The 13,026-nt window shown below is 45.0% G+C and overlaps 1 protein-coding gene across 2 annotated transcripts in view; it reads left to right on the forward strand.

Annotated features, from left to right (window-relative positions):
• LOC144128303 (uncharacterized) overlaps positions 1 to 13,026 on the forward strand; it is a 102,432-nt gene that overhangs the window by 36,596 nt on the left and 52,810 nt on the right. For both annotated transcript variants that reach the window (XM_077661619.1, XM_077661620.1), the window contains exons 13-14: positions 3,033 to 3,213; positions 4,514 to 4,651. In XM_077661619.1, the coding sequence (XP_077517745.1) occupies positions 3,033 to 3,213; positions 4,514 to 4,651 (319 nt within the window). The remainder of the gene's footprint in view (positions 1 to 3,032; positions 3,214 to 4,513; positions 4,652 to 13,026) is intronic.

Raw genomic sequence — 13,026 nt, forward strand, 5'->3', positions numbered from 1 at the left:
CTAGGTGTTCACGAAGCCCGGTGATCCGCCACTCCTCGATCCTGTCTTCGTCCACGGATGCTCTTTCGCCACACACACTCTTAAAAGTCAGATTGTGACGGCTTCTGAAGCGAGCAAGCCAACCTTCAGAAGCTTTGAACTCTTCAAGGTTCATTTTTGTGGCGAACCTTTCAGCCTGGGCACAAATTAATGGCCCACTCACAGGGAGGTAGGCCTCACGTGCGTTTCTAATCCGTCGCATTACGGCTTCTTCGAGTTCCGGGTGGGCCGCAGTCCGCAGTCGTTACCTTTTGTCACCGTAGGCTTCACTGTCAAACGCCTCCATAATGCTGTTTTCATTCTTCACATAAGTGGCCAAGGTGGTTCTTTTAACATCATACTTGACCATCACGTCAGAGCGTGAAACACCATCCTTCAGCACCTTCAATATTTCCACTTTCGTGGCTAGGTCCTTCGCCTGGTTGTACTTCGGCCGCTTTGCCGGTGTCGCCATCGGAGCAGGACGCGATGGCGAGGCGCGCAGGCACGGCGCGCTACGCACTCGAAAACAGCACAGTAAACACGCTGGCAAAGCACGGAATTTCCAAAAAAGGCGTGTTAGGGTTCAATAACCGCGATCGTAGCAGCAAGAAACATGGGGCAACGACGACACACGCCAAAACGAGACTTGCTGAAGATAGGGTTAACACAACGACTGAGCACGACTGCAAGAGGCAACGAAGCACAAAGAAAGACACCGGGCACTTCGGCCACTGCTAACCTTGCTTCCTCGCCCTCTCTCGCACTGCTGATGACGATGACCGTACGGATGGCCTACGCTTCATTCTTTTTTTCCAACTTTACAGTAGCGCCGCTCTTGGCGGGCCGTGGAACTAGGTCGAATTAACCGATGGGCGGTAAAATTTGTCCGAATTAACGAGAGTTTTGCCCCATAGACTCCTATATATAATTGTAGGGACCATGCGTGCAGGTCGAATTATCCGATTGTCCGAATTAACGGGGGTCGAATTAACGAGCTTTCACTGTACTGTGCAAATCGTTTTTCATCTGGAAGTTCGTTTTTGCGGCCTAATATAGACGTGAGCGGGCATTGCTGCCACAACCAACCGGTTCTTTGCCACTGTGAAAGGCATCATCTTGGATTTAAACAGAATCAGACAGACTGGATTGGATAGCCTTGGCTACCATATTTACATGTTTGTAGGCTGACCTATTTTTTTAATTTGAAAATCTGTAACGAGGGTGTCAACTTATAATCAAAACCAAAGGATGGCACCATAAATAAAGGCGAAACAAAGAGTTGTCAGGGATGCTACATCGTGGTTGCATTTTGTTGCGGGGCTCCGTCGCATCCCTCTTGTTGCTGGCCTTGAGCAGGTGCTTTGTCAACGCGCAGAACTTCTGCGTATTGTCAGTGGCTTTGCTAATGTTGGCATAGAGCCCATTTGCTCTCTGCATGCTGTTTCCTGGAAACCTTTTGCTTCCTGCTGAGACAATTCGCTATTGCAGTTGATTCAGACCAATTTATGAATTTTAATTAACTTGTGTGTTTTTGTTGCGTTCTGTAACAGCTGCATTCAAATTGCACTTTTTGGAGGTTCAAGCTTTGTTGCTTGTGCAAAAAAGTATGCGGAAAAATTCAGTTCTGTAATGGAAAGCAGGTTCGAACTCAAAGTTCATAAAATGCAGAATGGCCACAGTTTAGTTAGGCTTGGCATTCCAGTACGAAGGGGGTATCAGAAATGCACATAATTGTAAAAAGCCATTTTCAAATATTGCATATTGCATGGCAGAGTTTCATGCTGTCATTACATTTGCATCATAAGTATATTGTAGTCTCTGCGTCACTTGGTGACTAAATGCGTCTTATTGAAGGAACCGTGAAACACTCGTTCAATGGGAAGGTGCATGCTATAGATCAGCTGGACAGAAAGGTTCAGCAGGGCCGAAGCACTACAAGGACATGAGGAGCTTTGTGTTCAATATTGCAAATGCCTAAAACTTGCTTGTCAGGTCCAGAATTGTGGTTTGTCTGGGACAAGTTTATATCGGTAATTGCCGCTTTGCTTTGGGTCGCACTTATTTATTTTTGCTTTGCCGAATTCGGATGCTATTAATTCAAACAAATACATGTGGCTCCGAGAACTTTGGTGCGACTTAGGGGCATATTAGCTGTGTTTGCTAAAAGGTACAAAGGTACTTTAAGGGGGGACACTGGTCTTGGACCTATTTTCCTTATTTTTAGTCCAATCCTAATGAAACTGTATCACGTTGCTCAGTTTTTTTATACTGAATTCAAAAATGAAATTGCTTTTTTAATTAAGTCTTTAGTTTCTAAGGTAATTAATTTTAATTAGTCATTTATTATTTCCTCGATACAAAAAAATGGCTCAATAAAAATAATTTTTAACCCATGGCTACATAGTATGGTGAGTAAAGAGTGCAATAATCAATGCAGTTTTATCATTTTACCCTCATTAGTAATTTTACAGCACTTAGAATAGCAGCATTCAAGGTGTGAATATCGTGCATCGATAAATTTTGCAAAATTACAAATTCTTGAAGCGTGATTGAACAGTTGTGCTTCGACTATTGCATACATTGTGCCTTCAGCTTCCTTTAGCAAACAATATGACATGTCTATCTGTCCTAGACGTTGAGATATTGACGTACTAAGACAGCCAGGTGTCCAAAATTTTCAGTGTTAAATCGCCTGCTCCTAAACAAATTGAGCCCACACAGTGATCTAAATTTAATAATATGGCCAAAGTACCAATTTCTTGGAGGAGAAAACTGGTAGAGTTGATGAATAATAGCTATAGGCTCCAAAAATCTCATTTATAAAAAATAGATTTTTGGGTCGTTTTTTTGGTCCCCGAAGACCAGTGTCCCACCTTAAGGTAGCTCAGTGTTGGGAAGTCTCCAGTGCAGTCCCATTTTGATGCTTTCTCCTTTCGGTGCTCCACTGACTGGTCACATTTTGAGAGTGGCGAGCAGTGTGTGTTCCATGCTGTGTCTCTGTTCATGTGCAGGTGTACGAAACATCTTCCATCAGGGTGAACGATGTGAGACTGGAGGTTCTGGAGAGGTGGCACCGCAGAGGTGGCGTGGCCATCATTGGCTACGACATGTTTCGTCGTCTTGTGAACACACCTGGAAGGGGAAAGAAGAAGACCATGCAGGAAAAGTTCAGGAAGCTTCTTCTTGACCCAGGTATGCCCAGGCTATGAAGAGTCTCTCTCCAATGCTTCGCATTCCAAGCATGCACAGGTATGCTCAGTATTTGTGAGAGGGTATGTCATGGCATCACTGCGTGGCTAGGACAGGACAGCTGGTGGTCTTGTGTGCTCACCAACATGAGGCATCGGGAGCAAGGCAGGCCTTAATTCCTGCTCTCCTTGCTTGCTTCACAAAAGCTCTTAGATACTGCACCATGCACCGAGCTAACCCACTTCATCACATAGGTGGCTATGTTGCTGAATACGACATACTCACTTTGAAAGCCTGCAGTCACAGTGAAGAAAATTGGAAATTTTTAAAATTATGATAGCTTTCATTGATGATGCATCATGAAACCGAATGTAACCATAACAGTCTTTGACATTGTCGTAAGTGCCACTGTCTCATGAAGACCACAAAGCATTATGGATGGTCTGACTTGCGCTAGCTACAGTCGACCAGAAAATCTGGACGCCTGAATATTTGGACATCTTTGCCGCACCACGACATGCCCCATAGAGCTTAATTATAAGAGTGCCTGAAATTTCAGACACGTCGCGACTGATTGCTCGATTTTTTGCACCTCATTTGTGCTTACCGCCAAAGACAAGCTGCCATATAATGTCTATAATGGAACCTCGCTAATTCAGACATTCAGGGAGGGATGCATAGGTTCATGGAGCTGCTTGAACGTAAAAGTGGTGCACGACTGATTAGGGCTTGTGCGTTTGCCAGCCACAGTGGGGATTGGTGTCTGCTTGTTGCAGTCTGCTTGTCAACATCTTTTCGAACGTGATTGCATATCAGCTGTAACTAGACCTAGCTTCTACATTGCTGCATGGTGACAGTGTGCATCACTTCCCAGCAGTGCACCTCATTTGTCAGATATGCAGGATCAGTAGTGCAGAACAAAGTATATCACTAAGAAAAACTGCTCTTTGACACAACATGGTGTTGTAAGCACTTAAACATAATTTAGAAATTAGTCGCATGCTTTTGGAAACTGGTGACCAAAAAGATAGCCATTGCTGCTCACCTGTGTGGCTTTTTTTTTTTTTTTGTCTTCCGACAAGGCGTTGCAGCTGCTTCGATCCACACAGAGCAGTTTATTTTGCTGTCGCACATCTTGTGAAAAGCTTGCATGAAGTGTGTTCAGTATATCAGTTTTGTCTCCTGGGCTGTAGCTCATATTCTACCTCACAGTGTGCTCAGCTGCTTTGCAGCTAATTTTGAGGTTCCTTCGCACCCCCCTCCCATCCCCATTTCACTCATCTCAGCGATTGAAAATTTGCAGGACCAAAGCTGGTTGTCTGTGATGAAGGACACGTATTGAAAAATGAGAGCACTGGCTTGTCCAAGGCAATGAGTCAACTGAAGACTTGCCGGAGGATTGTCCTGACTGGAACCCCGTTGCAGAATAACCTCCAAGAATGTAAGTGGAGTTTCATTTTTATTTTAGTGGCAGACTTGTAACGACCCTGGGATGTGGTGCTAGTAAAACCGTGACTGTTTTGTTAGGAGGCTGCTGCGGTGGCTCAGTGGTTGTGGTGCTTGGCTGCTGACCTGTGGGTTCAATCATGGCTGCGGTGGTCACATTTCGATGGAGGCAAAGTGCTAAAGGCCCGTGTACTGCGCGATGCCAGTGCACGTTAAAGAACCCCAGATGGTCGAAATTATCCCGAGCCTTCTACTATGGCTTCCCTCATGGCCTGAGTCGCTTTGGGATGTTAAACCCCATAAACCATTTTGCTAGGAAAGCAGCAGTGTGTTGCTTGCGGGCAGGAGGCTGTTGCCTCATAGTTCATCCTGGTGCAGCTAAGCATTTACAGGATTTTACAAAGTCTACAGGCTTTCATCATGCTTCAGGAGATGTTGTATTGAGCAAAATAATTTGATTGTTGGGTGGGATTTTGTGTACTACTATCAGCATCGCATGAAGCAAGAACGGACCTGCTTCAACACAAAAGTGAAAATGAGAAAAGTTTTGTTAAAAGCGATCAAATACTTGCGTTATTAATTATCGCTTCTAAAGTGTGATATCTGCTCATCAAAGCAATAATGGACCAAGGAGGTACTGTATTTACTCAAATGTAACGCGACCATGATTGTATCTGTAGGGGCAGCTTTACATGCTGCCCAGTGTTTCCCGGAAAAAAAAACTACGAACGTCACGCGAGACCAACATGTGCAAAAAAAAGATACCTTAAGCACTTTCTGTTCTGTGAAAAAAACAACCTGTTTTGAGTGTTATAAAACAAATATTATTTCTCCAAGAAGTGATAAATGCACTGTCCATTGTAATACATCAAACTGTAGCTTATTGATTATACTTCCGAACAAAAAAATGCCAGAGTTGTGCGTGCTAAACTTTTTCGAAAATTTATTGGTTACCATGAAAACCCGCACATAATAGAGGTATGATTTTGGAATAGCAAAAATGTAAAAAAATGTTCTCATCCACATCCATCATAATGAAAGTAAGGCAGTCAGCTCGAAGACATTCCGCAAGTCGCGAAAGCTGAGCGTCCTCCGATTATTTGTGTACACCAGCACTCCGAATATGACACGTGTAGCGCTGGCATCAAATATCTGGCAGATACATATCAGGTGCCAGCGCTCACGTCTACTCGCGTCTTGCGCCGTGGGCGCGCACTTCGAAATTTCCAGAAACCCCTTGTCACAGATATCTTTTCACAGAAACACAGCTTCGGTACCGTTAAGCGCGTTTGATATGCCGCATTTCTTGAAGTTACAACCGGTGAGCTCCTCGGGAATGTTAGCCCATGCGTCCGCCATCCAACTGCAATGTGTGGCTTGAGAGACACGTGTCCGGCAGCGGTAACTGCAGGCTCTCCCTACCTTTTCCACACCTTGTAGCAACGCTTGACGTGGTACCGATGCTTTCGGCAGCTGCGATTACAGTAATCCCTCATTATAACAAAATCACTTTACTCGAAGTGCACGAAGAGCTTGACCCGCTTAAAGTTAAATGGCGAGCGGAGGCATCGCCGGCGCCGAGCGCTGGCGACCCTTCTGCGCATGCAGTGTCAAATTAATACCGCCGACGAATTAGTCTCATGCAGGCACAGAACAGGCCACAAAAGTACCAAGCGAGTGCCGAGTGCCGCCAGCTATGTACAGCGGAGCGAAGGGAAGCTGTCAAATTCCATGGCACAGCGTGCCTGAACCGGTAATCTCGGTTGCAGTCGCGTCGCTGGTGTCCCCCGTGATAGAATCTACAAGAAAATAAAGTATTCCTTCGAATATGGGCCCATTCACACTTGCGAGTTGCAGAGGTTGTGCGACTGTTTTGGTTGAAAAGGGACAGGCCAGTCACTCGGTGCTCGATTTTCCAGAATTGCGACTGCGAATTGCAAACTGCTGAACCAATCAGCGAGCGAGCTAAGATTTCGGCACCAACACCAACCACAGTTGCGCCGGTCAACGAACAGCTGCTCCCTGCCTGCAGTAGTCGTCGCTAAGCCTAACCGTTTCACATCGGCCAAAGCAGACGAAACACTCGAAAGCACGCAAACGTCATTCCCGAGAGTTTTCGCTTTAGACGAGAAGGCAACCCGTAGGACGCACTTCAAAAAGAGTCAACAACAATGTTGTTGAGCTGCTGCCTGGTCGCATACCCTTTGCTATGTTCGATGCGAGGAGCTATGTTAACGAATCGGGAAAACAACTTTGGGGAAGCCGGTCCAGAAATTTGCTTGCCGCTCGCCATAATCAGCCTGCATCGCAATAAAACACCGCCCCTAGCTTCATTGCACTTTTGACGGTGCATATCGACCGATAACATGCCGAAAACATGAAAAATCCGAGCGTCGCCTGTGGCAAGTCAGGATGCTAGCATATCCAGTCAACGCAACCATAGTGTTTCCCCAGCGATTTTCTCAAGAAACTAATGCTCGATTCGTGCCATCAGACTAGACAAACGGTCTGAATGCTTGGTAGGGTCATTGAATTTTGTTCCTAGACATGTCAGTGGTGCAGAGGCGATGCTGCGTGCAAACCGACACTCGAACCGTAGAATTATCAGTGTCGTCGATAATGGTGCACCGAAAAATTCTCGTTTCGCAAACTTCACGGCTGCACACTTGGGAAAAAATTGCCCAGTAATCATGCTAAGTCCCTACTGCAAAACCATTCAGTTTTCATGATGGCGCTGCATACCCACAGTGAGCAGCTAATCGTTTTTTGAGCGCAACAAACACAACCTCAGACTCGAGCCACGGCATTTGTGGCGCTTTCCAGCGCGATACTCTTGTAGTCCTCGGTGACCCCCCCCTCCCATAAAAGCAGCCACTGCCTTCATGATTCGAAATGCCCCGAAGGTTGAATGCATGGGCGGTGACCGCGGCCTCATGCATTGCTTGGTTAGGGTTGCACGCGCCCGTTACAGTAACTTGAAACAGCCAAAGCGCATATCCTTTTTTGCATCTGAATAAAGTTTTGCTCCGCTGAATACATTGTATTTTGACTTCCTCGCAGTTGCGGTGCAATTAAAGCTGGTCTGCTTTAGCTTTTCTCGGGTGGTTGCTTATATTGAGTTACCGCTAATATAATGAATTTTTTCCCAGAGAGATTACTGTACTTTCCTTTTAAACGCAGCTGAGTACTGCTTTCGCAGTCCCGATTGTTTTTGAGGCAGCAGCAGCAACAACCGCGGGAGGTGCACTGGTGCGATAGTCCTGGGAGTCGTGAAGGCAGATCAGCGTGGTGAACTGGCTTCGAAATCGAAACTACTGACCTGGTAGATAGTGCCTCCTATCGCTCGAATCGCAGTGGTAATGGCGCTCGATAATAATGAAACTGGGAACTGCAGATTTGGTCAAATGGTTTGGATCCACATATAATGTAAGGTGGAAATTTGAGATGCTAAAATCCAAAAAAAAACCTCGTATTATGTGCGAGTTTTTACAGTAAATACGCTAGTAACACACATACAAAAAAGAATACAAGCAAACAAAAATCTGCTGCACTGAGCCAGACATTGATACGAAAAAAATATAATATACAAAACATTGCACATGTTCTTAGCTACCGTTCGTGCAATTTTCAACTGTGTACATAATACACACTGCACATTGCGTAGCTTTTCAGGTTAGGGAATATGGCTGCTGTGCCACTAGAGAAAGCAGTTGCTTGAGGACATGAAGTGGAGGTAGATATGAGATGTGCTGCACAGTACACATGTGTGAATAATCAAATTTTCGAATATGAGTCGAGTACAAATATGAAGAAAAATATCGAATATCTGTTCAGTGCAAAAAAAATATTTCAGAAAATGATAAACAAGCAAATGTTGTTGCCCATATTTTTTTCAAAATTGCGTATGGTCTTTGCAACTAAAATAAACAAAACTAGACTGCCTCAGTACCATATAAAAATACAAACATGATGTGCAAAGAAATGTATACCACTTGATTAGACAGCATAGCAGTATCCAAACTATAATGAGGTCATGCAAAACAAAATCCATAAAATGACAAGACTGGCAACAGAAAATAACATGGTGACTAGTGAAACCTCATTCATTCAGAGTTCAAGGGACCGGAAGAAATGCCCAGTTCATCCGAAGGCCTCGGTTTATAAAATTTTCGCCCCCCCCCCCTCCCGGTAAAAAAACAAACAAACGAAAACCAGCCAAAAATGCGAAGATGCAGTAAGGCCTTATGAGGCGGCTCCATCGCGCTAACACCGGTAAGCCCGTGCCGAGCCACCCATTTTGGAGTGCTGGAAGAACAGCACAAATGCAAGCAAGGGGCCAGCGAACACACGCTGGCGTCAGAACGGCGAGACGGTTTTTAAAAAGGAAGGAGAAATAACCTGCGGCACACCAGTCAGTGTCCGAAAGCCGCGCGGAGCTGGGATTGGGCCACCGGCGAATGCGCGGGCCGATAGTTGATGTTGCCGCGGGGCAGCGGCGAAGCTCAGAAGTCGAAACTACGCAGCCAGGCTTTTTTTTTTTTTTTTACCTAGCGACAGGGGCCTTCTGATCGTTGTCACACCTGCCGTTACGTCCACTAAAGAGGTGCGCAGGTTACAATGCACTGTGCAATAGGCGAGATTTTTACAGGATCACTTGCCCTATTGTGACAACTCAACGCGCCCCTTCAGGAGGCTCTCGCGGCATTCCGCAAGTAGGCTTTTCCACATAGCGTAGTTTACAAAACGGGATGGCGGAGGTCACGCTCTGAGAGTTATGAAGGCAACAGGACGCGTTCCTAGGATGTGGGCATTGAATATGTAACATATATTATATAAGGATAAAAGAAAAGCTCGATAGGACGAATGCCATGGGTGTGGGCATGAAGTATGTCACGTATTATGGAAGGATTTAAAAAAAGTTTGCTTTCGCGTTGCGATTGTTCGAAGCGGAGGCCGTCGGCCATATTGTTCGCAGCACGTGTGTTATGTGGGAAAGCCCACTTGCAGAATTTCGCATGAGGTCAAGCCTAGCGACGTCGGAATGTGATTGGTCTGCGTGATAAATGACGGAGAAGGAACGGAATAGGACCTCGGTATTGTTTTCCTGGAATTTTTATCACGATTATCGGCTAATTTGCCCAGATATTGTGGTTTTGCCATGGTCGAACTTATGAAAGTCTGCGCAGTATACGATCACTGGCGAGTATTCGGGAATTTTAGAATATTCTGAAATTCTCGAATATCAGTTTCTCGAATATGAGTACAAATTGAATATCAAACATATTTGATTCATATTCACATTCAAAATTTCGAATATTCGCACGCCCATAATATATATATATATATATATCTGCTGCTTTATAACTAATTTTCTTTAAGCGATAGATTAATCTTAGTATCATTATCCCACTGATTAGCACCACACATTGAAAAAAAAAATATTAAACATTCCCTTATGCACCTTGGTTTCGGTGACTGTTGGCTCCCTTCATAAGTTTGTCAAAATGAGTCCCTCATTTCCCTTACCTTATCTGCTAATATATATATATATATATATATATATATATATATATATATAGCAGAGATTGCAGTTCCTACTTTTTCTTTTTTACTTTTTACCTTTTTAATTTTTTTTACTTTTCAGTTGTTAGTAAAGGGGGTGTAATTATAAACCACCATAATAATGAATCTGCTGACATATTTGGCAAAATATCTTGGCAGTATGTTGCAAAGACCCTAAAGCCCCAACTAAAACCACTGTCATCATTTACAAATCAAGCAGGCTGCATTAAATACAACATGAATGGCAAAACGACACACACAGCACGCACTGATGACACGAGCCTCTGATACGAAGTCTCGCAATCGGAACTGAAATCCGACCATTTCATATAGTTGTCTAACTCACCACTGCTGCTCTAAAAAAAAAAAATGTGCTCAGTGTAGATTTTGCCTTCCTGCAGTGCAGGGCGCAACAGACGCTGTGATTGCCAACCGGCAGACTGCGTCTGGTCAAAGTTTCATTTGTCACGTTGCCTCCTCATGTTAGGAAATGAAAAAACAAAACTGAAACCAAAGAGATGATGATGTAGAAGCAAACTAGATGGTGCAGCTTGTCCAGAAGCGCTGACTAATTTTTGGCAGCAGGTTCAAAATGTCGGTCATATATAGTCTAGCCCAGTTATAGCAAAGCCACTTATATTGAACTAGCGGTTATAACAAAGGAATTTCAATTTCCCGTTCCCAATTTTGCACATTGATACAGTTTGGTCCCGTTTTAACGAAGTAAATAAAAGTGCATTGGTGGATATAGGGAAGAGATTTCGTACCAACAAAAAATAATCTATCAATCAGAACATTTTTACACCCTTGAGGCAAATTTTTGTGCGAAAGTAAGGGCAAAACTCGACTGATGTCAGCCTTTGCAGTGGCATAGCTCTCTCTCAGAGCGAAGTCCAAGGACTTAGACTTCGCTCTCAGCCACGAAGACTTCCAAGGCCGCGTCCATTGACGAGCGATCACTTCAGCACTGGGGATGGCCAAGAATATCCATCGAATTCTTGTGTATTCCGGCAAGGACATCTACAACACAGATGAAACAGGCCTGTATCCTCCAACTGTTGCCATCAAAGAGTCTCGTGGCCTAAACGGACAAATGCGTGAGAGGAAAAGCCAACAAAAACCAGATCACGGTGCTGCTCTGCGTGAACATGGATTGCTCAGACAAGTAGACCTGTTGATCATTAGCAAAGCCAAGAAATCGCTCTGCTTCGTAAAGGTGTTCTCTATGCCTGTGACGTTTGTGAGCAACAAGAAAGCATGAATGACTCGAGACATTTTTGGCAAGTGACTCGCCAACTTCGACACAGAGATGGTCTGAAGAAAGTGCAAGATGCTGATGTTGCTTGACAGCTGCACTGCGCATCACATCAATGCACGCTCGTTTTGTTCTTGCCCCCAACTACTACCATCAAGCTACAGCCCATGGATCAAGGGGTTATCGCCAACTTTAAGGTCCACTACTGGCGCCGAGTGATCGAGCGCCTCCTGATCGATGTTCGCACTGCTGACAATGTGGCTGACATGAAGACCCCTTTTGTGAAGGGGGTCTTCTTCTCAAGCAGAGCCTGGAGGATGTGTAGCTCCTGACCATCGTTCACTGCTTCAAAAAAGCCGGCTTCTCCTGAAGCAGCAGCGCGGATGTGCGATGCCTGCCGGCGACGAAGCTGCTGTGGTTGACATCGCCACAACAGCTGATGGTGCCACCACGACAGCCTGCTGGGATCAGCTCCGGGAGTCCAGTAGCAGGTTGGACCTTATGCCCCCGGATCTTGGCCACATGGACTTCGTTTTCGTCAATTACAACCTTATTGCCACAGAGGACTTGACTACTAATGAAATTGCTGAGTTTTCTATGGTAGCGGCCACGGTGGACAGCACCTCTGACAGCGATTGTGACAACGCTGGTGGTGTCTCTAAACCGGTGACCTCCGTAGCGGCCATCGCAGCAATTGACACTATATGGATGTACCTCGGGAGTTCAGAGCTCGGCCAGAACTTCGGTTCACAGTTGGAGGTTATCGAAGCTGCGATCCTGTAGCCCGCACTCACGAAGCATGTTCAGGGAATGCTGGACCACTATTTTCAGCGTCAATTAATAAATTTACCCATATTTGTGTCTTTTTATTTTTCTCTCGTCCAGGTATACCGAAATAGCGGATATAGCGTAGCGATTTTCGATTCCTGCAGACTTTGTGATAACCGGGCTAGATTTTAATGACCAATGGCCTAAGGCGTGGAAAAGAGGGGGGGGGGGGGGGGGGGGGGGGGGGGGGGGGGGTAGCCTTTCTTGACATCATCATAATTATAAATCTGCTGGCGCATTTGGTAGAATATATTGGGAGTATGTTCGAGAAACACCAAAGCACCAAATAAAACCACTCTTATCATTTACACATCAAACGCACTACATAAAACTTAACGTGAGTGGTTAAATGAAATGTCTTCAAGCACATGCTGATGTCCTGGGGCTATGAGACACAGTCTTGCAATTGAAACTGAAATCCGACTATTCCACGTGGTTGCCTAACTTGCCATTACTGCTCTAAAAAAATACAGCATAAGAACCGAAAAAAGTGCTCTGTGTAGCCTTTCGCCTTTGAGGAGCGTGTGGCGGAATGGATGCCATGATTGGCGACCGGCAGGCTTTATCCGGTGAAAGTATAATTTTTCACGCCACCTTCTTGCATTAGAAAACAAAAAACAAACATGAAACCAAAGAAATGTTATAGAAGCAAACTAGATGGTGCTCCTTGTCCAGGAGCACTGTCTTGAATTTTTGGCGGCAGGTTCAAAACATCAGTCGTATAT

This window comes from Amblyomma americanum, chromosome 4 (assembly GCF_052857255.1).
Source record: "Amblyomma americanum isolate KBUSLIRL-KWMA chromosome 4, ASM5285725v1, whole genome shotgun sequence".
In the NCBI taxonomy this organism is placed as follows: Eukaryota; Metazoa; Arthropoda; class Arachnida; order Ixodida; family Ixodidae; genus Amblyomma; species Amblyomma americanum.